Source organism: Cygnus olor, chromosome 1 (genome assembly GCF_009769625.2).
Source record: "Cygnus olor isolate bCygOlo1 chromosome 1, bCygOlo1.pri.v2, whole genome shotgun sequence".
NCBI lineage: Eukaryota > Metazoa > Chordata > Aves > Anseriformes > Anatidae > Cygnus > Cygnus olor.
In genome coordinates, this window is record NC_049169.1 from 131,908,405 (window position 1) to 131,933,746 (window position 25,342).

The 25,342-nt window shown below is 41.2% G+C and overlaps 1 protein-coding gene across 2 annotated transcripts; it reads right to left on the bottom strand.

The window, feature by feature from the left end:
- Positions 1-4,365: 4,365 nt before the first annotated feature.
- CLDN34 (claudin 34) lies at positions 4,366-14,926 on the bottom strand. Of its 2 annotated transcripts, none has more exons than XM_040542178.1 (4): positions 14,752-14,926; positions 12,582-12,729; positions 7,218-7,353; positions 4,366-5,215 (listed from the first exon to the last, which is right to left on the bottom strand). In XM_040542178.1, the coding sequence occupies exon 4, from the start codon at positions 5,167-5,169 to the stop codon at positions 4,525-4,527; it is 645 nt and encodes a 214-aa protein (XP_040398112.1). In that variant the 5' UTR covers positions 5,170-5,215; positions 7,218-7,353; positions 12,582-12,729; positions 14,752-14,926; the 3' UTR covers positions 4,366-4,524. The 2 variants fall into 2 exon arrangements, with proteins under 2 accessions (XP_040398112.1, XP_040398026.1); XM_040542092.1 differs by lacking the exon at positions 14,752-14,926 and adding an exon at positions 12,833-12,950.
- Positions 14,927-25,342: the final 10,416 nt, after the last annotated feature.

Sequence of the window (25,342 nt, forward strand, 5' to 3'; positions counted from 1 at the left end):
TGCTAATTATTGAACGATGTCACCATGCAGTGGAAATAGAGTAAGTATCTGAGTAGTGGGAAGGGAATATGTTGGTTGAAAAATATATTTTTCTGAGTTGATGCTGGATCTGACAATACAGATGTTGACAAGAATGAAAGGAATTCCAGTTCAGCTTTGAAAAAGGTATATTTTCACAGAGAACATGTCTCTTCTGGGAACCTTTAATTTAATGTACATTGGTTTCCTATTTTAAGAAAACAATTCACTGTTAAAACACTATGCCAGCTAGACTTACATTTTTTAAGAAAAAACTCTTTGTCCTGAAGTATTTTAATGGCCTAAAGAGCAGGAAATTGCCTGTGACATTTCAGTTTTTCCATTCTAAGGGAAAATGGTCCAAGGCCTAAAAATAGCTCCCTTGAAAAACACCCTCACTCTCATCATTGTAATATACCATAAGCCATGTGACAAGATGTTTCTTTCTGAGACTAGCATTGTTTTTAATAAACTAAAGAACTTAAAGTCAGCAATTAAGATTGTCTACATGTAAAACTGCTGACGTGAATAAAAAAGTTTGTTTATTGACTTAACCCAAATAATTTTATGACCTACTTTGCAGTACAATGTCTCTAGTTCCTTCCTCTTCCTTAACATTAACTCAAATGATGTTAGTCAGAATTACATATTCACCTGGGAAGAAAATCTCAGCAGACTAGTGCTATTGGCCTGTTTTACCATTAGAAATTTTTCAGATTCTCCCACTATTTAAGCACCCATTTTTGAGAGGAGTATTTAATACATTTTGGTCTGTGGCGATAAATAGACAGGTAAGGTAGATAGCCTGCATAAATAAGGTTAACAAAATGTATTGTATGATACAATAGTGCCAAGGAGTATGTTCTGCAGGTCAGAGATGGATGCCTTATCATTGTGTCTGGATATCCAGCAGATTTGAAAGAGAGTTTGGGTATTTAGATCAGCCCCAGCAGTGCATTCAGGCATGTGAGCTAATCACAAGACACTTGTTTATTGTCAACTCAGAAAAAATAAAGCAAGGCTGGTTTGTACATATAAACTGAGGCCAGCCTGGAGACATTCCTAGACAGGGTGGAACCCACAGAGAGAGCAGTGCTGTCACTGGAGATGCAGCAGGTCCCAGTCTGCACTGAAGCTGAAGATGTAGCTTCATGATATGATCTCTTCCGTGGTGAAATTTGCTTGTTCTTGCCCCTTTTCTCTCTCCCTCAAGGCTCTGACCACACAATCCTGTCTTTGCACTGCAGCTCACTGCCTGTCCTCAGTTGTGCTACTGCAAATGATGGTGGGGAGGGACAGGCTACAGACTAGCTCCCTACAGTAATCTAGACTGAAAATAAAAATAGCCTTCCAGAAAATTTTTGTACTTTCTGAGTTTTAAATCCAAATCATTTCAGGTGTCTGATTTTGTAGGCAACCCTAAAAATAGCTGTGCAAGCCCAACTGAAATGGTAACATACTGAACTACTGCAAGGTAGCTTAACATTTTTAACTCTCTAACTAACATATCATGAAAGTTTGCAAAAAGAAGCTGTGCCTCCTTGCTTGTGAAGAAAAAAAAACACAGGAGCTTTACTTTCCTCCAAACCAAAATCATAATGAATGTAAACATTCATTAGAATTTAATGAATTACACAGCCTGGAGGGATCAAGATTAGATGGACATGATCCCTTTGAAACCAATGGAAGTTTTGCCTCTTCCTTATTTTCAGCTAAGATTTATTTTCTCCTATCTTTTCTTCAGGGAAGGACTGGAATTTTTAATATCCTCTTGTATTTGACTATAAACCACAAGTTGTTATATATCAAAGTGTAATCTGGACCATGTAACTATTGATAGACGCCTGCATTAGAAACCTTGGAAGCACGGTGGGAAAGGACATCAAGAGCTTCTCCTAGATCATAGCCATAGACATATCTATGTCATGCACGGCAGTATTTGTCTAAACTTATTTTTAGTAAAATATAATTTTTAAAAAGGACACGTCCCCTTAGGTAATCTATTCCAGTGTTTGGCTAGGGATTTTCCTCAACACCTCATCTACACATTTGACCCACGACAAATGTTTTACAATCACAGATCAGGACAGACCAACAGAATCCCTGGTTGAAACAGCTGTGGCAGCGATGCAAAACGTTGGTGTTCATGTGTTATTGTTTGTTGCTTTCTCTTTAAGCCAAGAAGAATAAGTGTGAACCCAACACAGTCATTTAGTAAATATAGATAATAAATACAACTGGGGTTGTATTTACATATGTGAGCTCAAAAAAAAGTTGTGAAAACACTAATTTTCTGTTCAAGTTCGACTTCCTTGCCAGGAAATATTGGTCTTTTATTAGTGTGGGGAAATGCTGGCATAAACACATGGATACATCTTTGTTTTTTTCTTTTTTTTTTCTTTTTTTTTTCTTTACAACAACAATAAGATAAAATCTAATATCATTGTAAGCACTGTGGGAAGAGAAAACAGTTCTATTGACCTGCACATCTAAAAAGAAACATGTCAATGTAGTGTAGGATGTTTAACAGATGTCAAACTAGAAACAATATTGAATAAACAAAATATCAAATCATGCACCTTCATTGAAGCACCATTCGAAAGTGCTTTGTGGCACTGCAAACAGCCCAAAGATAAACAACTGCATCTCATCAATTACAAATGGTGAGATAGGCTACCTTTTCAGAAAAGATGGGAAGGCCAGAGAGGGAATGAATGTGCTGTAGGAATTCTGTATAGGAAGTCAGTAGAGCAAAGACAAGACTGTGTGGAAGATGTAGAGAATAAGAATGGAATGCTCTAACAAGATGAGGTAGTAATAAAGGACTAAATTCCTTATATCTGTGTGTTTCTAATAGGTTCATTTGGGATGAAACTTAAGGCAGAAATGAACGAGTAAGAGCAGTCTTGGTGGGACAAAAACAAGCAATATTAACCAGGATCCGGGGAGAAAGCAAGCAGTAGACAGAGGAGCTGCCGATGGTTTAAGAACTTGGACAGTTACCTTCTCCCTAAAAGTAAGAAGAGGAGAGAATTGCAAAAGGTTGAGTTGCTTCTCATTCTCTGTCTCCAGAATTTAAAGACAGCAAAAGTACTCACCATGAGTAACAACCACAAGCAATATGAACTGTCTTGCCAGCATTTTACATTTTACTGTTATGTACAAGAAGTTATTTATTTTATTTTATTTTTACATTTTATTTTCATTTTTTTCTCTGAATCCATGAGAAAATGAATAATTAAAACAGTAAAAAAAAAAAGCTTAGATTCTTGTCGCATTTCGTTGAAACCGCAATCACTTTTTCTGGAACCTGTTTTCAGTAATCATCGGATTGTCAGCACTGTCTGCTCATCCCTCCCAACCTTTTTATTTTTATTTTTATTCGTTTGTTTGTTTCCTTTACTGATGTGTTTGGGGCCTCTCTCCCTTCCTCCTACGTGAAGTTTGGTTGTGTACACATGAGTTATCAACTGTAGTTATTACAGTCATTACAATGAATTAAAAGAAACAGGTTTTTTAGGGAGCATGTCATCTTCCAGCTACTCTAGGCATCTATTTTGGATAGATGTCTTTTTCTGTCTAGACTGTCTTTTTCTCTGCACTGACTATAAACAAAGACTAAAGTGACCGATTTAGGTACAGATGTCTGCATCAGGTTAGATGAATCATACTCGGAAATTTGTACTGAATATTCCCAACTACTAAGAGCACTGATTTTGGCAGCAGTTTTGTAATAACTTGTAGAAGAAGTTTCCATCTTTTGCAACACCTTTGGATTCAGTGAAGTGTCTGAAGAAGAAGCATATGTTTGCAGACTTTTTGGCTCTGCCCAGGTGAGGAACTAAGAGCGCACCTTGCCCGCAGGCAAACATGTTGCAATATAAAATGCAAATAGCTTGGAAGAAAAACAGAAGCATTAAAGACACAGCTCTTTACGTGCCCTAGAGCAAGAAGAGAGACTTGCAAGAGCTTTGTAAGACAATTCAGCAAAGACTCATTTGACACAACCGTTTGATACACTCATATCGTTTGTATTAAAAGTCTCAACTTGTCACAAAATGCACTTCACTAAAGATGTCATTTAATAATGGACAAAATACTTTAGTACCAACAAGGAAACAAGTTCACAGTAAAATACGTGTCGTTCCATGTGTTTCTAACAGGACAGTTAATTCAGAGTCAGCTCTTTGAACATAGTAAATACCTGACACACACATACACACACACACAAATAAGTTAATCAACAAGGTTTGTATATACAAAAGAGGGCAACTGATAAAACTTAATAATCACAGTTGCTGCTTTTCAGCAGTTATCTCAAAGATGAACCTCTGGTCATATGTGACAATCAGAATGGTAGTTCAGCTGGTTTATATAACAAATTATGGTGGCTACTGTAGGCTACAATTAAATTCTGTAGTTTCTTGACTATAAAATCACTTGTGCTGACATCCTTATCTTTTGACTATGCTCTTGTTCTGAAGCAGCATGGGGGGATTTATCCCATCAGGATTTCAAGACTGTGTTTGTGGTTATAGGAAATCTGTAGGAGAGAGAAAAAGTCCCACTCAGCAGCAGCAAGATGACAGCTATGATCCCAATGGGAATGGCAGCACCGACTTCCTGTGCCGTGGGGCTGGAGGGCATGTAGTAAGAGGGAGGAAAAGCGATGCTCTGGTTGTGTGCTATGGAATAGAAGTTCCAGCTCACTGGAACCAGGACACACAGACCAGCAAATATGTAGAAGAAGCCACCCAGCAGGAAGAAATGGGTGATGAGAGTTTTGTGGCTGATTCCCATATAAATATTTCTCAGAGCAAATACTGTGGCTGTCAGTCCCAGCAAACCCATGACCATGGCGATCAGCAGGAGACCCTGGGCAACATAAATTTCATGGGGGATGAAGGAGTCATAGCCACTGAATTTATGACAGAACTGTTCTTTATAGCCAGATGAGACATGAAGATAACTGATGAAGCAGACTTTCCAAATCCCCACCCATGCAATGCCAGAGGAGATAATGGTGGTGTTGTCCACATGCCAAACTCTCCACTCCACAAGTCCCATGGAAATGGTGCACAGGATCCAGCCTATTGTACCCAAAGCAAAGGCAGCCAGCTGGAGGTGCGAGGTGCTGGTCAGGGAGCTCATTGTTTGGAGGTCTGTTCTGTCACAGACATGCAAAGAGAGATGGGTACTGCAAAGAAACACAGCATAAAGTTACGGATTGTGCGAATAGGTGCATTTGCAGGAGGCAGGAGGGAGTACATGTGTGGAGGGAGGCTGGCAGTCACTGTTCCCTAACTCTAGCGAAGTGTTGAAGCATAATGCCCACAGATAAATAACATCTCGGCTTTAATTCCATATATTTCACTGTATCGCAAGGAGAGGAAAGGGTCTCTGATAAGCTCCCATCACAACCTCTATTTTACATCCACAAAAGGAAAACTCGCATCTTTTTCCAAGTTAACAGTTATGTTCCAAAGGCCCTCACATGCACTGCATACAACCAATAGCCCTAGGTGTACTGGCTAGTAGAGGGTAAATCTGACAAAATGCTTGGGATCCTGTACTGTGAGATGTCATGAAGCAGTTGGAGAAGCCATGTGTGTCTTCCCTGGCAGCTGTGGTTCCTGCACAGCAGCCCTGCTTGAACCACTTTCTGCTTTTCTGCTGCCATTTCCTAGGGCCGCTGGGACAAACATTAGAAAATGCCACAGTTCAGAGGCATGAGCAAACTCAGGCCACTGAGTCTAATAACAACAACTGAACTTTGACCATTTTTAGCTTATTCAGCCATGAGTGCTTTATCACAAACACTGGAGTGAATCAGAAGCGTAATGCTCCATGCAGGGGCTGGAGCCTGGGTGTGCAGCCATCACTTTCCCACCCTCAGACATTAACCAAGGTTTCTGCAGCATTTTTCCTTCCCAAGTCATGCTTGTTCATAACCTACCTGGCTTCTCCAGCCCAAATCATCCTTAGGCTGTGGTGGAAAAGACTCCAGTTGTTTCACTTAACAAAAGCCTTTAGGTTTGTTTGCTTACTCTACAGCCCTAGTGCAAGTTAAGGGTGCCTTTTTAATGAAAAAGCCCTCTTAATTTCCCACATCTTTAATAAAGCCTTCTGAATAGCTATAGCAATGACTTGTCAGCAGAGAAGAAGTGACTTTGAATTTATTATTGTACTGGGTTGGGCTGGGATGGAGTTAACTTTCCCTGCAGCAGCTCATACAGTGCGGTGCTCTGCACTTGTAGCTAGAACGGCAGTGGTATCACACCAGTGTTGTGTCTGCTGCTGAGCAGTGCTGGCACAGCATCAGGACTCTCTCTAACCCCCCTAGGGGTGGGCAAAAATGTGAGAAAAGAAACAGCACCAGGGCAGCTGACCTAAACCAACCAAAGGGATATTCCATACCATATGATGTCACACTCAGCAATAAAAGGCGGAAAAAGGAGGAAGAGGGGAGGGGTGGGCTCTCATTGCGAAAACGTCTGTCCTCCTCCCGAACACTGGCTACGTGCGTTGAGGCCCTGCTTCAAGGACGTGGCCAAGCATCGCTCATTTGTGGGAAGTAGAGAGTAATTTCTTTCCTCTGCACTTCCACATAGCCTTTACTTGTTTTGTTTAGTTTTCCCTTTCCCCCTCCCTCTTCCCCTTTCCCCTTTTTTTTTCCCCTTAGTTAAATTGTTTAGTTAAATCGTTTAATTAATAATAATATTTCCTTAATAATAATTTCTTTTTTCATTTAATTAAATCATCCTTATCTCAACCCGTGAGTTGTTCTTTCCTTTACTTCTTCCCCTCCTCATCTAAGGAGGGGGAGTGAGAGAGCGGTTGTGGTGTTCAGCTGCCTAGCACGGTAAAACCACCACAATTACGTAGACCTGAAAGGCTGTAGGGAACTTTGTATTCCATGAGTTATCTGAAGTACCTTTTTCCTGCTTCCAGTGCATTCAAGACGGAGGAAATACTGTACCAAGTTCACTCCAGTAACAAGAAGATGGGTCTGCAACTAAGTTTTGTTATTAAAACAACAACTTTTCTATTTACTTATCTTAAACTAACAAATGCAAGTAGTGATACAATCTAGTTGCAAAAATCCATCTGTGGAAATCCTAAATAGACAATATCTTTATAACAACATGGGCTTAAGCAAACTTTCCATCTCCTCATACCAGTACATACTACTTACTTACTTCAGTCCTGAAGCTGATGCCAGTGATAAGAGGATGGAACAGAGTGGTTTTTGACACCAGCCAGACACAGCAAAATCTTCAATTTTGTCATTTTGGTCTCCCAGTTTATGTATGTATTTTCAATAGGACTGGTTTCCTGTGGGACATATTATTTTCTATTATTGCAAATGTACATTTAATCTTTTCTGGTATGGAGGAAATTGCTCCAGAATATCCTCCTATGTTTGTATCTACTTAAAATGAAACCTGTTTATAAACGCTTTCTCAATCTGCTGTGTTATTTGCAGAGTGATTTTATATATATATATATATATATAAATTGACAGTTGTTAACAGCCACAGTATGGTAGCCCTCACATGAAATTAGGAAGGTCTTTTTTTCTGTCACATTTCCACATTAAAACAGTGTAGTTTATGTACCTCTCAGTTGATTCTTCTTACTCAAAAGAAGACAGCAATCAAAATATTTCTGCGTTGACTTCCTTCTGCTTCTGTTTAAATCAGTTGAATGCATAGAGGCCAGATCTGAACCATATTAAAATACCATTTTGGGCAGAGCCCATATTTCTATAAGACTTTTCCTATTCATTATAAACACCCATTTAATCAATTGATTGATATCAAGGTCATAAAAGACATGCAATCGTGCTGCTCGATATCACTGACAGCTATTAAGAGTATGATGTCAGTATATATATTTATGGGTTGAATTTGTCCTCTTGTCTTCTCACAGAATTAAACAAGATGATTGTGTCCATAATTTCTGATCCCTCTGTCAAACTTTCACATGCTATATTACTTGGAATGGTTTCCGGAATTAAAATTTAAAAATCAAAAATGGGAAAAGTTTTTTTTTTTTTCACTGTTATATTCACCAAAAATACAGAACAAGCAAACACATAGAATGAAAAAATTCGACACTTACACAAAAATTTTGTAAACAATAGAAATTAACCAGATAACAAAGTTGGAGGTCCCATGTTTAGATGAGGTACCAAATGTCTAGAAACACAAGAAGTTGCTTATGTTGGCTTACTTTCTGTACCTTCCCCACTGGAGCTTATTTGATCTAACCTGGTAGTACTGACTTTGAGAAAAATCTGTGTGGAAAAGAAGTAAAGAAGCACTTTAGAGATCAACCATGAAGTTGAATTACAGTCTTTGTACTTGCCTGTTTTGAAAAACCAGACAGAGGCCTATAGTCATCATTGCTTGTATTAAGATTAGCAAGAAAATAATGAATGAGATGTCAAGTTGGCAAGGAAGTTGCCTGACATACAAAACACATCAAAATCAAACACAATGATCTATTTTCTGTTTCCTGTCTCTATTGTAGTGAATATTAATAAAAGCACTATAGGTTTTACTGTAATCTTCAGCTTAGAATGGGCACGCAGCACTTGCCAGAAGCACTGATTTTAAAGGCAGGCTTTGGATAAGAGCATATTTAGTATTATGTTTCTTACACAAATCAGGAGCCTGCGCACTGCCTTAGAGGAGGCATTTCCAAGCTTATCCTTCAATGCCGATTCAATATTCTACATTTGCCAAACCATCCAGTGTTTAGCCTCGAGGTCGTGGAGCGTGGCTGTGAGCGTGACCCACCCCGGCACTATGCTTCCGCTCGTCCTGCCTTTGCTCATCCCTCTTTGGAAGCCCCCAACGGGCTCCTGGAAGCGAGACGAGCTCATTTTTTGCGGACTTTCGAGGTGAGCCCTTCCAAAATTGCGGTGCTCTGGCCAAGACGGGTTTTTGCTCGCAGGTCCCGAGCACACCCCGGAGCCGCCAGCAGAGGCCGCCTCCAGCCGCGGTTGCTCCAGGACAGCCGGGGCGAGAGGCTGAAAGGGGTCGCGATGGCGTCATCTGTTGACTGGTTTCATGCTTTGGTAATTACGTAAATGTTTGGAATTAATTCAGTTAGCATAGTAAGACTACCTATATGATCTGAATAACACAGTGATGTAACAGGAGCACTACCCAAAATCTCCTAAGGCAAATGAACTCATATTTGGGCAGTGACGGGAGGTCGTCTGAATAATCAGTTGGCTTTACCGACATGCACATCTTGATTTGGAAGCTCGCTCGGAGCTGCGGATGCCAGCATTTGGAGTTTACACGCCAGATATTTCCTGGGATGAAGGTTGACTGCAAAACCTGGGAGGCCAGGAGGAACCAGGGAGGTGTATGTGGCATGTATGCCAGTGGGCAAAAGGTGGCACTGAAGACCCTTTTCACCCAAAGAAGCAAGAGAACTGTGCAAAGATGTGGCTCAGTTCCATCTCCTGGTGTTTCTTTACATCAACATTATCATTTAAAATAGCTTCAGCCCAATCCAACAGGCACTCCAGCAACTTCTGGGGCCATTCTTTCAAAAGTCTAGAAACAACAGCTACCAGACTCCTGGTAGTGTCTTGCTATCGTTTTCTCTCTCAATACATCTTAATATCTTACAATATTTGCAAGGCGTTTCATTCATGGATATATTTTTAACCAAATACCCTACTGAGTAAAAGCAAAATGCAAACTTGATAGCATTCAATGGAAATTTGCACAGGGAAGACAGAAGCTAATGAAAAGGGGGTACATGTTAGTTAATTAATCCAAATATAAAGACTTGAAGGACCCTTTCATCTTTACTGCTGATTTTTATTTAAATCAAACAGTACACAGTGAGTAGCTGTTTGTGAAAATTGTGTTGGGCCCCTATATTTCAGGGACACTATGAGACATGGCTTTCCCTCTCTTCGTTACAAGGAACAGGTGAGAATGCCAGGGAGCTGTGGTGATTTTCTTACAGCTACAGGCTTGCTTCTAGGAGAAAAATGGAGACAAGATGCTCCCTCAACTCCCAAATGGCTTCACGGAGCTTTTGGGTTCATCTGTGCTTCAGGCTTGCCTTTAAAAAGAAAGAAATGGCACGCTGCAATCTAAGAGGTAAAGGTCATCTCTTTGTGGCCATGGTCCCATCTCCTGATGGTCACAGCAGCGGGAGCAAACAAATGAAGCTGCACTTCATATTTTGTCTACACTTCTTGTATTTCCAGTAATCCATAGTGGCACAAGGCTGTGACTGTGTTCTCGGTTCTCAGAGCAGTGAAACCTAAACAACACCTACATGCATTTCACTTAGTTAATTCTGGTCCCTGTGAAAATCTATTTTAATTGCATTCAGTGGTCTGTATGCATCAGCTGGGTTTCAGATCTGCTTTCTAAAAAAGATTTAAAATATCCTGCAAGTGAATGAGGAAAATAAAAAAAATAATAAAAAAAAAGCAGACATTAGCTAGCATACTTTTTTAATTAGTGCCTTTCAATGTAATTGGGCCTTTTGGGTTAATGGGTCTCAGATCCCCTCATGGGCTCAGGGCCTTTGCTGGGGGCTCAGTGTGTAGGGTGGCATAAGAGAGTGCCCCCAACTGTGAGATCACCCCCAAGACTTGTCTTTAAATGCATCATTTCACATGACGGGGTGAGGGCCAGATGGCACGAGCTTTTTTCAGCAGCTCTGAGGAAGTTTGCCATGTAGCAGGGCTCCTGTGGAGACTGGCACCTGCCTAGCATTGCGCCGGGACCTCCAGCAGCAGTCTCCTTGATGAGAGGTCTTGAACCCTGATGTCTGGTGGTTAGGTTCTCCTGGTGTACCCCTAATACACCCATTTTCAATTAGAAAAGACAAATTAGGAGGGCATAAAGTCTTAAAAGCCATTGTGGAGTATCTCCAGATTTAAAACACCTTATGTGCCCCCTTCCTCCCAAATGTCCACATCCAGTGTTATGAACCCTGCTGCCTCCCCTTTCTCTTCGTTCTTTAAAATAAGCAAACTGCAGAAACTCTTCTCTTCTGTTCCACATTGAAATCTAGCTGTGTAAAAGTTCTTTGCCCATTTCAGGGAAAGATTTCATTTGATTTGCTTTGATGGCAGGATGAAGTGAAACCGATAATTCCTACATGCTCCTTGCTAATTTACTTTTCTGTGGTTGATCCCACCTTAAGCTCAAAGTTAAATGAGGAGATGTTGCAGGGGCATATGGAGTGTGATGGCAGTAGGCTTGAACTGAGACCCAGCTGACCCCGTATTATCATAGTTTTTACAGACTGTTTTGCCTCTGCCTTGAGGCTTGAAAGGAGCTCCGTTTAAAGCCTAGGTGGCACAGTTGAGGGACATGTCAGGAATGACAACTGTTCGAAGAACAAGACAGCTGTGCTGAGATGGGATCCTACTGGGGAGCTTCATAAAGGAGAGGGAGACCCCAAAGCCTGCCTACTCGGAGTGGCTGGCACAGAGAAAGCACAGCCACAAGGTCGGGAGCGTGACAGGGGTGACCACATGCAGGTCCCTGACAGACCAGGAGGATCAGGGCACTGATCATGAGCCCGGGGCATGGGAAGAAGTTGCCCAGGAGGAGTCATGCCAAAAGAACAGGAGCAGATGATGTCTGTGGGAGAAATGGGGGAAACTGGGAACACCCAGAACGTCAGCCCAGGTGCTACACAGGCACACGGTCAGGAGGAGTGAACGCTCCCAGCACCTACGGTGCCTGAGGAACTCCCCACAAATGGGGAATGGGCGAGCACACAGCCTTCACACGGCAGCTCGAGTGTGAGGCTTTCTTTGTAGGCATGGGGTGGGTGGTTGAAAGGAGAGTTTTCCAAAGCAGGCAGGAAGAATCATCCTTTGCTCTTCTGTTGCTACAGTTTTTATTTTAGTGGGCTTTATTTTAGCTGTGCTATTGCTTACAAAGGAATAAGCGTATAAATATAATAGATATATTTATTTAAAAGCATTGTCTATCCTTGCTTCCTGGCTGCAGCACATCTGCCCGTTGAATGACTGTTCTGCTTTAGGAATTCTGATGCACATTGTAATCACCTTGAAAAGAAAGTGCATGATAAACTCTTCCGATATAAAATATGCACAGATTTGTTTTTTCCAGCTTGTGTAAGCAGGAATTCATTTATTTCAGTTTTTCTCATGTTTAAGCAAATATTTTAGCTGAAGACATTGCCAGGCACCACGTGCATTTTGAAATTAACATTCAAATCCTGCTTTCCTAAAGCTTTATAGTCTAGATGCAGCTTTATTGGTCTATACAGGACATGGCTTACTAACCAAAGCCTTAGTTCAATCTAAGTCTTGCAGGAAAAAGGAAGTTAAAAAAAACAACAGCAGCAAAAACAGTGGAGTAATTAAGAAGGTCTCTTCTTAGCAATATCCCTATGATTTAATGCTTGAAAACTTAATTCTTCAATTCCCAATTGGGAAAACATTCTTTAGAGGAAACAAATAAATATTTAAATCTCTCTCCATCTGTTCTCTATCAGCACTTCATAAAATAAGTCATATAAATAAAGAGGAGACTTACTTCTGTGAGTCTGAGAGTTGCCTAAGGCTTTGAAGCAGTCAGCTGGATGAAGCAAGTTCCAGAAAGGAGGTGGAAAAAATGCCCGTGCAAATTTTCTAACTTGTTGCGCTACCAAACAGGTACCTCACAGTTCCTTGTCACTCTCCCACTAAGTCAACAAAGAATTAAGGAGTCAGTTAATCATTAACATATTATAAAAATATGTAAGCTTTACCATATGCCATTTTTTCTAATTGCTCTAAAACACTTACCAAAGTATATAGGTAACTCACATGCAAAATTCAATTTTATGTAAGACGCGCTTTCAGAAATACTGCTCTTGAGATTACATGATTTTCCAGCCTGAGTCCACCATGATGTCCCAGCGTGACAGACTGAAGGACACAGAATTTTCATTTGAAAGAGAATACAGTGATTTCACAACACTTTCATCTTTGTTAGAGTTTTTCTCCTGTATTTATACAAAATATATATATATATTAGTGTAGCTCTGCAGTGGGGAGAAATATAGGGGAGAAGGAGGAGGGTTTCCAAGAATAAACTCAAGCTGAATGGTTCTCTTGCTGGGTTGTGGTTGACTGTACCCATACTTCAATGTAAATTGTACCAAACTTGGTGCCTTAGATGCTCTTTAAAATTATTATTATTATTATTATTACTATTATTATACATATTTATATTTGCCTTCCTCTGTGGTTTTCCCATGAATCTAAATAATGCTTCTTATAAATGGTAGGAGAATTCTTAACTGTCTTCTGGTTTCTCCTCTTTGAACCAAAAAATAAATTATGCTAGTCTCTAAAAGATGTGCTCGCTCCTACAGCAGGAGGACATTTCCTGGGCTGGTGTTGAAAGACGAGGAAGTTTATTTCACAGGAGAAGTATCCTGTAAAAGGAAACCCTCACTGAAAAATTCTTCTCATCTGTAATTAGCACCATGACTGGTCGTTACCACCACCAAAGAAGGATGCAAAGTGTCATTAAGCTGTATCTTCAATTCTCATCACCTTTAATGCAGTTCCTCTCCTCTCCTGCTGTATCTTCCAGCTGATGGAGATTCACTGGTTCCACGTGCAGGTAACTCCAGGGGCTATGGCAACACAGTCCTCTCTTGTGCTGCTCATGGGGCTGGGATCTCCTCTGTGGATGACAGCTAGATGGTGGTGTTTTGTTGCACAGGCATGCTCTGCTACTGGCTTTGCTGTTGCATGTCAACAAGCTCGGACACACCTAGACCCCCATGGGCTTGTTGGCATGTATTAGACTTGAGTACGGCTTTTTGTCATTATGATGGGTCTGTTGATTCAGAAGGACAACATCCTTGGGCGGTAGGCAGCTGGGAGACAGATTCTTTTCTTTGGATTTAATAATGGTGTGAGACAAAATCTCCAGGGAAACCTATTGCTGATTTTACATACAAAGATGTTGCACACAGCCTGTTTGCCTAACCAGGCTATGGGAGTGACAACCCCTACATTACTCCCAGAACAACTTTTCTTTGCCCCCAAAATTCTGCATCTCTCACATAGGTCTTCTCAGTCCCAAAAGCCCGTTGTGGTATTTAAAGATTAAACTGTACCTAAAAAATTATAATTGTGATATATTTGGCAACTGCCAGCAGTGCAATGAAGTGTAAGTCAACTGGAAACCTACAGCACTTAGCCTGTGGTAAAATAACCAGCAACATAAACTTCATTTCACCAGTGAGAAATACAGTACACACAAAACAGAATGGAAGCAGCAAATGAGAGTATAAAATGTCTTTTCTCAGTACTTGATTATGACTTCTGCAGACATGTTATTCCTTTTTAGTGCATTAGTGGCAAATTATTAGGAAGCAGATGGAAATTAAATAAAGTTTCTGACTACCTTATTTAAGGGAACACATTTTACACATGAGACTTTATTGTTCTTTGAACACCAATGGTTAATAATTTTTCAGGCAGAAAGCATTTGCTTTCTTCCTCCTGTTGGCCAAGGCACATTGAAATCAGTGGGAATATTTCTGCTGACTTCAAAGACCTTTAGATCAGGCCCAATCCTTTCTGTGGTTTACAGTTTCATTGCTAAATACCACAGAACAGGAAATATTTGTTTTAAGTTATTTTTCCTTTCATTTGCCACATTTAAAAAAAAAAAAAGTCTGAAATCAAGATGCTTTGCAACATACATTGTTGAACAAATGGTACCAAATAAGCAGCAAACAGAGACCCATAAACAGCTTGGAGATTCAGGTACGAGTATTTTCTCACTTTTTGTTTCAAGACAAACATTACTTCTTGTTGTGGTTTAACCCGGCCGGCAGCTAAACACCACACAGCCGTTCGCTCACCCTCCCCCCTCCCTTTCTGGGATGGGGGAGAGAAACGAGAAAACTGAAGCCTGTGGGTTGAGATAGAGACAGTTTATTAGGACAGAAAATAAAATAATAATATGTATAGTAATAATAATAATGTGTATGAAACAAGTGATGCACAATACAATTGCTGACCGATGCCCAGCCTATCCCAAAGCAGCCGGCCCCCCCACCCCGGCTAGCCACCCCTATATATTGTTCAGCATGACATCAGATGGTATGGAATACCCCTTTGGCCAGTTTGGGTCAGCTGTCCTGGGTCTGTCCCCTCCCAGCTCCTGCTGCATCCCTAGCCTGCTCGCTAGCAGGACAGAGCGAGAAGCTGAAAAGTCCTTGGCTTGGTGTAAGCACTGCTCTGCAACAATTAAAACATCAGTGTGTTACCAGTGCTCTTCTCATCCTAAATCCAAAACATAGCACCCTACCAGCTACTAGGAGGAAAATTAACTCTATCCTAGCTAAAACCAGGACACTTCTCTCAGGAAGCCCAGCAGTCTTCCTGCATGCAGCTCGCCAGCAGGTGATGGGTGAATTGGGGATTAGGGTTGTTGCATCCTCACTCTTTGTCACCACTTGTTTTCTGCAGACCATCAGGCAAGCACGTCTCCAAATCCAACACTGAACCTGAGCATGAGCTCCTAAAACTGCAGCTCAAGTCTGAGAAGAACATTTGCACAAACACTTTTTCTAAGTGTACTCCTTTATGGCCAAACTAAATTGCCCCTTGAAACCTGGGAAATTCAGAGATGAAATAAACATTATCAAATGATACAACTCACGTGACAGAGCTTTTTTCCTAACCCAGCAGCAGTAGGTTATCTGCCTACTTTGTATGTGTCTCTTCAAACCCAGGTCGCTAATATATTGTCAACAGTACGTTCAATAACATCTAAAAGCAGGACACTTAAAAGATGAGGATGCACTCACAGAGTGTACAATCCTGGCAATCACTGCCCCACTCTTGAGGTTCACACCATAAACAACCCACTGGACACCTACATAGCTGCTGGACACTTTAGAGCAGTAATAAACACCCAAAATTGAGATGGGCTTCTGAAAGGGTTAAAAACCCCTCACATTTCAATGCATTAAGAAGGAGAGCCCTCGAGGCAGGCAGGCTCGATGTTGCTCTGGGTCAGGTGGAGGTGGCCAGCAGTGGTGGGATGGATGGGCCACAGTAAGATCCTCCCCAGGTTCCTAAATACCACCCTGGGGTGCAGTGCTCCTGTCACAGTATGGCAAAGGACTTGGGTGTTGCGCTTGACCTTTACTTCTAGGGAGGTTATTACGTATATTGTGCTACTGCCATTATGTCATTGCATTTTGGAGGCCTTGATTTCTCTTCTAGTTTGTGAAGTTCCCAGTAAGTGTCCCAAATGCTCAATGCCTACCATTCTCTGTGTTCATTATGTCTATATTTTTCTGTCCAGTAAGGGTGAGATTTAAAGATGTTTTAGTCTCACACTCCAGAAGACTCTGACTTCATATGAGGGACCTCCTTTATATGTTGTCCCTCAAGCAAGAAATAGAGTATTTAATGCTCATTTTAGGTAGTGGAAGCCAGGAAGCCCATACTTCAACCATGTCCTGGCTTGCTTCCTTCCAAACAATCTTGCACAGCACTAATATCCATATCAATGGTTGAATACTTGTTTACTGCTATCCAAAAGGTGACAGAGACCTTTCATCCACCATCGATGCTACCAGTAGTATCCTCAGACTCTCTGCTGACACATGAGGAACTCTTTTTTTTGTCCCTGACTTCTCCTGGATTGCCCTTATAGGTGAGACACAAGACTTGCAGGAACGTCCCGTTAAGAAGTCCACCCTTTTACTACAGGTCAATTAAAAACAAGGGGAAAATGGAAACAACCAAAATACAGCTTCCTAGATTATGTCCAGGATGGTTAATTCAGGCATTATCTGCAAAGACCAGAAAAAAATATATCCTTTAGAATGGGCTCAGTATTAGTTTTTGAAGCAAAATTCATAGGTCAATTAGGGACTGAATAATTTAAACAGGGATGATTTCACTGTGATCACAAATCAACAAGGTGCTGATTGAAAAAAAAAATTCTTTGTCTCAACATGAAATTGGTATATTTTTCTGGAGATGCAGAGCACAAAAGCTTGCATGCACAAAATGAAGGGCTTCTAAAATTAGATGCACTCTTGTGGTTTGGGCAGCTTTCTGGTTATTCCCAGATACCAAAAGTAGGTCATTCAAAGCTAACAAAGACATTTTCCTGAGACTTGTTGACATTTCAGAGCTAGTAGAGAAGACCACCTGATGCGAGGATGTTATCGACATGTCACACTCAGTTTTCACTCTGCCCTGGCAGTGTTCCTGCACTGTGAAAGCACTGCAGTATTAAAATGCCAGCCTTTTTTTCACTTTGCTGGAGCTGCCTTTGCGGCTTGTTATCAGCCGTTAGAAGTCACAAGAAAATCAAATTCCAATAAGTTTCCATCAAAGGGAACGAATGTAAGATAGCAATAGGCACCTTTAGCTGGTAACGTATCATGGGGCTTTAAAGCTTTGCAAAGCAACTTCCTGCTTAAATAACAGGGCACTATTAAAGTACTGCCCTAGGAGAACAACCGGTGATTTACATGTTTCATTAGCTGGTCGTGGCTATGGCCCTGGCTATGAGAAGGTTCTCCTGATCTTTATTGATACTCTAAAAGGGCCTTTCTGCCTTTACCCCCTCCTGTTTACCATTACAGCTGAACAACGATGCTAAATGACTGTGATCTTTCAACTGATCAATACCCCACTAGGACCAACACAGTAGGAAATAGATACAAAAGTTCTGGTGAAACAGAACAGAAATATGAGAGGACTATGCAGAAAGCAAAAAAAAAAAAAAAAAAAAAAAAAAAGACAGATTCCGGGAGCTGAACAACGCAGTTCTGTAAAGAGCCCGAAACTGAGGAAACTCCTTAACTATGTGAAGGGCAGCTGCTATCAAACGTGGTTTATCACAGCAGCTCTGTGCCAAAGGTAAGACAGCTCTACTAACCCTTGTGCTTGTCTGGCATTTACCTGGAGGCCAGGGGAAAGACGTGTCAAACTACCCTGCTTTCCCTCAGAACACCGTGTAGCCAGTTTGCAATTTGCAAGGGAATGGAGATGAACGCCATCAACCCTCCACTGAGGTGTGCTGCAGCACACACAGGGGACAGTTTCAAAAGGGGCACAGCCACCAGGAAGGGCCTGATGAAGTGAGATCAACTTTACGTTGGCCCAGGGGAATGCTTTTGCAGACAGCTACATTTGCCAGTATGGGAGCACGGGTAGAAGACTCACTGATACACAACGCATTATCTCAGAAAACACGAGGAAAAAAACAAAAGCAAGTTTAGAAACTGAATTAACTGGTATACAGAGAGGAATTTATGGCAAATGCTGTAGTTGCATGTGTAGAGAGGGTCTGTAGTGGAAGAAAAGAGGTGATCTGACTAGGACATGGTGCCTGGAGCACTCAAGCCTCATCTGAAAGCTGAGGGCCCGCAGATTCCCACCCATTTTCCTTACCTGTTATTCCACAAAAGCCACATGTCATAATTACCTCTGCTCTTTTAGGACCCCAGTTATAAAACTGTTGGCAGTATAAATATTTACCAAAGTAGTCACACATCGGTGTGTGAGCATGTAATATAAGAACTTCAAACATGAAAGGTGGATTTATGATGATCGTAAAATTTTCATTCTGAGTTTTCTGACTTCCAGAAACTTAAAAACTGACCTTGACACTGCATGTTTCCCTGCAGTGTGTGACACCAGTACAGTATTCCTGACAACCTTGAACATTTGCACCTAATCTTTATTTTCACTTCTGACTTGAGCTCACTGGTTCTGATATGGCTTTCTCTGCTAAATGAGTTTCCTTCTGTATGTGATACTGCATGACACGTACGGAGCAATCTTTAAACCTGTTTTGATCAGTAAACACCCTTTGGTTTCGTTGTTATAAAACGGTCTTTTTATTTTCTAGTAATCTAGATGAGTATTCTCTCATGTTTTCCATGTTTTGGATATGGACAGTAGAATTAGACAAATTTTAGAAAGTTTTCACTAATATTGTATGGCAGGATAGCTCTTTCCCCACGTTCCTCTTCTCTTCCAAGGCATTGTTTTAGCCCTGTTACCAGAGCAATATTGGCTGTTCATTCACAGTGAGCCCACAGAGTTTATCAGTCATTTCTTTCTGGTCTATATTCCATCACCCCATCCATGTGATGCCCGTCATTTGCTATTTGACTAATTGTTTTGCGTGTCACCATATGAAATAAATAGTAATTTGAACACACCCAGACTACCAATCTTGCTCTATACAACTTCCTCTTCATTGTTTGCCATATATGTGGCATTACTACTGTAATCATCACTTTTGTAATCACCCCAGTCTTAGTTGTGTGGTGGAACTGCCCATTGCATAAAAGCGCTGGTCTAAATATTTCCATCTCTGTCAAATAATTGTGTTGATAGCGTATACTCACCTAGCTCTTTTTTTTTTTCCCACTGCAGTAAATATAGGAGAAAAGGCAGTTTTGTTTAGTTCTCAAAATATAAGTATATACAAACATGCATGCAGCATTTGGAAAACAAAGTAATACAAGAGTTCCTAGATCTCAAACCCCAGAGACACGGCATCTGTATTCACATCAAAAGGATTCAGTGTGTGCAGCCATTTGGCAAATGGACCTACAATTAACACTGTGCACCTGGGCTTTTAGCTCTGAGAGAGGAATTTAATGGTGAGCTTGACACCTAAGACATGGATTAATCAAAGTTTTTTATTTCAATGCGTAAATTAGGAACTTTGTCTTGCTAGAGAAAGAGATGGAGGCAGCAATGGCAGAGCTATCTGCCTCAAACCAACCTCTGCAGGTAACCTTGTCTCAACTTGTCTGTACAGGGAATCAAGGCCAATTAGGCTCCTGCTTCAGACCATCATCTATGTACCTAAATGGTAAGCTGGATCTAGGAGTCCCTAGAGATGGACTTCTGTATCAGTACCTGCATACAGGCACCTCAGACTAGAATAAATAATAAAATAAAATAAATAAAATAAAATAAAATAAAATAAAGTATGGAGAAAGGTGCCTCTGCAGCTGTATCCTCAACAGCCTTTGGCAATTATCTTACTTCTGCAATTAGCCAGCACTTAAAGCTTGAATTCAGAGCCTGATGTTATACCCTACATTTGAAGGGTAGTTAGGACAATTGGGCAGATTCTGAGGACCCTTTTCCCTAAACAGTTTGTTTTTTAGTTCACTGATTGCCTATCATGAACTATGTAAGTAGTCCAAGAACAGAAACTCAAGATCCTCCACTCCTTATTGGTACCCAGACTCCTAGGCTGAATATTTTGCCTGCTTTGCCTCTGGTTTTCTAAGTCACACTTTCTGGTAGTGCAGCTTAAGCAGGAATTGGACATTGCTGTGCCTGCCCTCAGCCAAAAGCCTGGTGGTAAAGCAAGCTCTTAAGGCAATTGTGGCAATTGTGCAAGCAGAATCATGGAGTACAAGCCCATTTGCTCACTTGGTGAGTGATCTATTAGCAGTGATATACAAGTAGAAACCACACATCGCACAGTGCAGGTGGTTCAAGCATCTCAGCACACCTAACAAACTGGGCTGCTTAGAGAATTTAGGATGAATTGAAAGGATGACTTCTTCCTCAGCAGTGATTGATTGTCCATTAGTGCTGGAGCTGTGCCAGTGCCCCGAGTCAAGAAAGAGGTGTTACTGGATGTGTTTAGCAGCACGATGGTCTCCTCCTAACGCAGTGAGACCAAAGACACTCCAGAGTTCTGAGTTGTTCCCCATAAATTTAAATTTCAAAGATGCTTTAAGGATTTTTTTCCACATCAGTAATGAAAAATGCCTGCCCTTCCAACCAGGAATGGTATGGTTTTTCTGTATCATGTATGGAGGAAGAAGAAAACAGGAAATTCACAGCTCTGACAGACTTTACTGCTTGTTTAGTTCCTCTTCCTTTGGGGTACTGATCTTTCCAGGTTTTCTTGCTTTTCATTTCCTTGAGATCTGTCTCACCCCACAATTAATAAAAATAATTTGATCCACTCCACCCCTTTCAGGTCACCATTGGCCACATCTCTCAGCACAGTTCGATTTTGCTTTTTATCTTTGGAGGAACTATACCCGAGTGTGAAAGCCATTGAAATTGTAATCCTTGGGAGTGGCTATGAATGACAGTCACAAGAATCATGCTTTTATATTTAGATACTGAGATAAATAATCTTATCATCCATTGCTTATTATTTAGTCTACAGTTCCTCATTGCATTTATATTTCTCTGAGGCAGTTAGAAAAGACACAAGCCTGATTTATCAGTAATAAAACTTTATGAAGAGAAGACAGCTGAATAGCGAAACAGAATTTGAAACAAAATGCTTGAAATGGTCTTTGTCAGTAGGACCTCATTAATTCTGATCAACCTTTGGGACTTTATCTCTCTACCAAAAAACACATTTTGCTAAAAGTCTTGTAACTGTACATCCATTATTCAGTTTACAGAATTCACCTTCCATCAGGAGGCTAGCAAATGATGCTACCACAAGGAACGGTAGCAAACTAAACTCTTGGTAATGCATCTCATAGAATGGTTTGAGTTGGAAGGGACCTTAAAGACCATCCAGTTCCAAACCCCCTGCCATGGGCAGGGACACCTTCCACTAGACCAAAGCCCCATCCAGCCTGGCCTTGAACACTTCCAGGGTTGGGGCATCCACAGCTTCTCTGGGCAACCTGTGGCAGTGCCTCACCACCCTCTGAGTGAAGAATTTCTTCCTAATATCTAATCTAAACCTACCCTCTTTTAGCTTAAAGCCATTCTTCCTTGTCCTATCACTGCACTCCCTGACAGAATCCCACACCAGCTTTCCTGTAGGCCCTCTTTAGGTACTGGAAGGCCACTGTAAGGTCTTTGTGGAGCCTTCCCTTCTCCAGGCTGAACAACCCCAACTCCCTCAGCCTGTCTTTATAGGAGAGGTGCTCCAGCCCTCTGATCATCCTCATGGCCCTCCTCCAGACTTATTCTAATATATCCACATCCTTCTTGTGTTGGGGGTCCCCAGAGCTGAATGCAGTGCTCCATGTGGGGTCTCACAAGAGCAGAGCAGAGGGGTACAATCACCTCCCTCACCCTGCTGGTCACACTTTTGATGCAGCCCAGGATACGGTTGGCTTTCTGGGCTGCAAGCACACATTACCAGCTCGTGCTGAGCTTCTCACCAACCAACTCCACCAGGCCCTTCTCCTCAGGGCTGCTGTCAATCCATTCTCCACCCAGCCTGTATCTGTGTTTGGGGTTGCCCCAGCCCAGATGCAGGACCTTGCACTTGGCCTTGTTGAACTTCAAGAGGTTCACACAGCCCCACCTCTCAGGCCTGTCCAGGTCCCTCTGGATGGCATCCCTCCCCTCCAGTGTGTTGACTGTACCACAGAGCTCGGTGTCGTTAGCAAACTTGCTGAGGGTGCACTCAGTGTCACTGTCCATGTCACCAACAGAGATGTGCCAGTCCCAGCACTGACCCCTGACCCCCGTTGACCGCAACTCTTTGAGAGTGACCATCCAGCCAATTCCTTACCTACTGAGTGGTCCATCTGTCAAATCCATGTCTCTCCAATTTAGAGACAAGGATATGATGGGGGACAGTGTCAAATGCTTTGCACAAGTCCAGGTAGATGGCATAAGCTGCTCTTCTTTTGTCCAGTAATATTGTAACCCCATCATAGAAGGCCACCAGATTTGTCAGGCACGATCTGCCCTGAGTGAAGCCATGTTGGCTGTCACCAATCGCCTCCTTATTTCCCATGTGTCTTAGCACAGTTTCCAGCAGGATCTGCTCCATGATCTTGCTGGGCACAGAGGTGAAACTGACTGGCCTGTAGGTCCTGGGTCTTCCTTTTTTCCCTTTTAAAAATGGGGGCTGTGTTCCCCCTCTTCCAGTCAGTGGGAACTTCACTGGACTGCCACAACTTCTCAGATATGACGGACAGTGGCTTAGCAGATCACAGCTTTTTCAGAGCTAATATTGGCTCCTCTGATGGAGGTTGCTTGGAACGAGTAAGGTCTAATTGACCCAGTTGCAACTTAATATATATGCTTAAGAAAAGCCTTCTTTCACTAACCCCATGAAAATAAGCAAGCACTGATCCAGAATTCTTGAGTATTCTTACCTCTGACTTACAGCATGGAGGTTTCACTTAGATACCATTTTGCTAGAAATTTCTATTACTATCAATAAATGTAATTATTCTGCTGTATCTCCCAACACACTGTAAATCTTTGGCTCTACTATCACAAAACTATTTGCTCTAATTAACCACTCTCCCTTGTCAAGACAGGCAGCCATGAATAGCAAATCAAAATATTTCAATAGAGGTGGATATATGGCGTGAATCTGGTCATTCTCCAGCAGTACTGTTGTATTTTAGGTTATGAACTCACTCGAGTGAGCAGCAGGTACACAGAATTCTTCGTCCTGTTCCATCCCAGAAGAGAATTGCCAGAAAGCACCACATCAGCAGTCCAGATATTCTCGGTATCTCAGCCATGGCAGCAGCGAACACATGGCAATGTTTTCAGAAGAAGCAGCAGACGATAGGTAGTAATAGTGGATAAGTTTTTAACCGCACGAGCTTGTTGCATCCAGAAACAAATCAGAGGAAATTAGAATTAGATTCATAGCAGTTGTTGCCTCTAAAACTGATATGTTTCGCAGGAGCAGAAGGCACAGCCTAGTCACAAAGCCATCTCTCCTGCCCAGTTTAGGACACTGCCTCCAAGAGAGGGATATCATAGCACCTAAAAATGAAACTGCTGTGAGAATTTTTAACATAGGAAAAAACAAAATCCATTTTATGCATATTCTCCGTAAAGGCTCAACTGCATTGACCAAAATAACACTCTTCACCTAAGTTAAACAACAGCTGTATAAGGCACATGCCCACAGGTTTATAACCAAAACCGAAGTCCTAAACATAGCCCATCTTGAAAACATTATACCTACTTTGCTTGTAGGTATGCTATGGTAGTCTGGCAAAGAAACTACCTTATGCTATTTGAACTACATTCAATTTATTTCTATTCAAATTATCTCCTGAGATGTATTAAATTAAGTTAATCTACTTCAAATGGAACAGCTTTATTCATAGAAACATTATCAAAGCAGTAGGAAGGGAAAATTAAACACAGCATTTCAGAGGCAAGTTTCTGAACCACATGGGTAACCCAATTTGTAATTTGAGGTTCATTATAATTAGTTAAGTTACAGACTGGAACTGTGGTAAGCGAATGTGATGACCAATTTACCACTGCTGAAACAATTGACAACATGCAAGTCTAGTACTTTTAAGGTGTAATTATTATTATTATTTTTTAATAACATCTACTGTGCAGGTAGGTTCTGTCCAAGTAAGTAGAAAAATAATTTAAAATCCTACAACCGAGAAGCCCTTAAATAGGATAAACCTATAAACTTCTGCAATAAATGACTGGACACCATTAAATATTTAATCTTTTACTGCACACCCACCATAAGGCCTTGCTAGCTATTGGACTGCCAACAGATAAGTTCATCTGTAGAAACTGAGACAATTTAAGTACACCAAAACTGACCAACAGAGCTTCATGAGGAAAAGAACAGAGTGAAAAGGTTACTCCTTTAAAATCTGAGGGTCTCAAATACCTCAAAACAGAAAATAAAGAGACTAATTTCAGTTTAAAGATTTTTTTTTTTAATTTAAACAGTACACAGAACTAGACTTATTCTCCTGTAGCTGCCCTCCTGGATTAGACCAAGTGACCTGCAGACCTAGCACAAAGAGGTGGGTGCATGTACTTGCAGAGGGAAAGGAGAAAGGGGTGTAAAGCGTCATCAGAAATTTATGAAAATCCTCCAAATATCCAAGTCTTCCTTTATTTCCTTTTCTCACATGGTTCCTACGATGAAGATCTTCATGGACAATTCATTTCTATGACAATTTATGAAGCCATTATGAGTTACCTGTAGTCACCTTTACTATAAGTTTGCACGCACTTTTGTTTCCCATTAAGATGAAACTGAACGGTTTCTTTGGAAGCCTGTTAGAGATGGAGAGTTCACAGTCATCTTGCAAAAAATGTTGAGAGCCACAGACTTCAGATATTTCCATACAAAGTATCATTATAAACAAGAGGATGAAGATGAAGCCAAAACAGTGTGGTCACCTAAGGAGAAAAATCCGAATGCCTTCCCTGGTGTATACTCCATAAGTCATAGGAGCGATTTACATTATCCACTTCGTAACACATCTTCCTTTATGCCTCCCTCCTTTAATTATACTGAGTAGCCATTAACATGCATTAACATTCCTGGTACTTACACTGGGG

Excerpts from the sequence above, each read along its gene's own strand:
- CLDN34 (XM_040542178.1), bottom strand. The coding sequence starts at position 5,169 with ATGAGCTCCCTGACCAGCACCTCGCACCTCCAGCTGGCTGCCTTTGCT.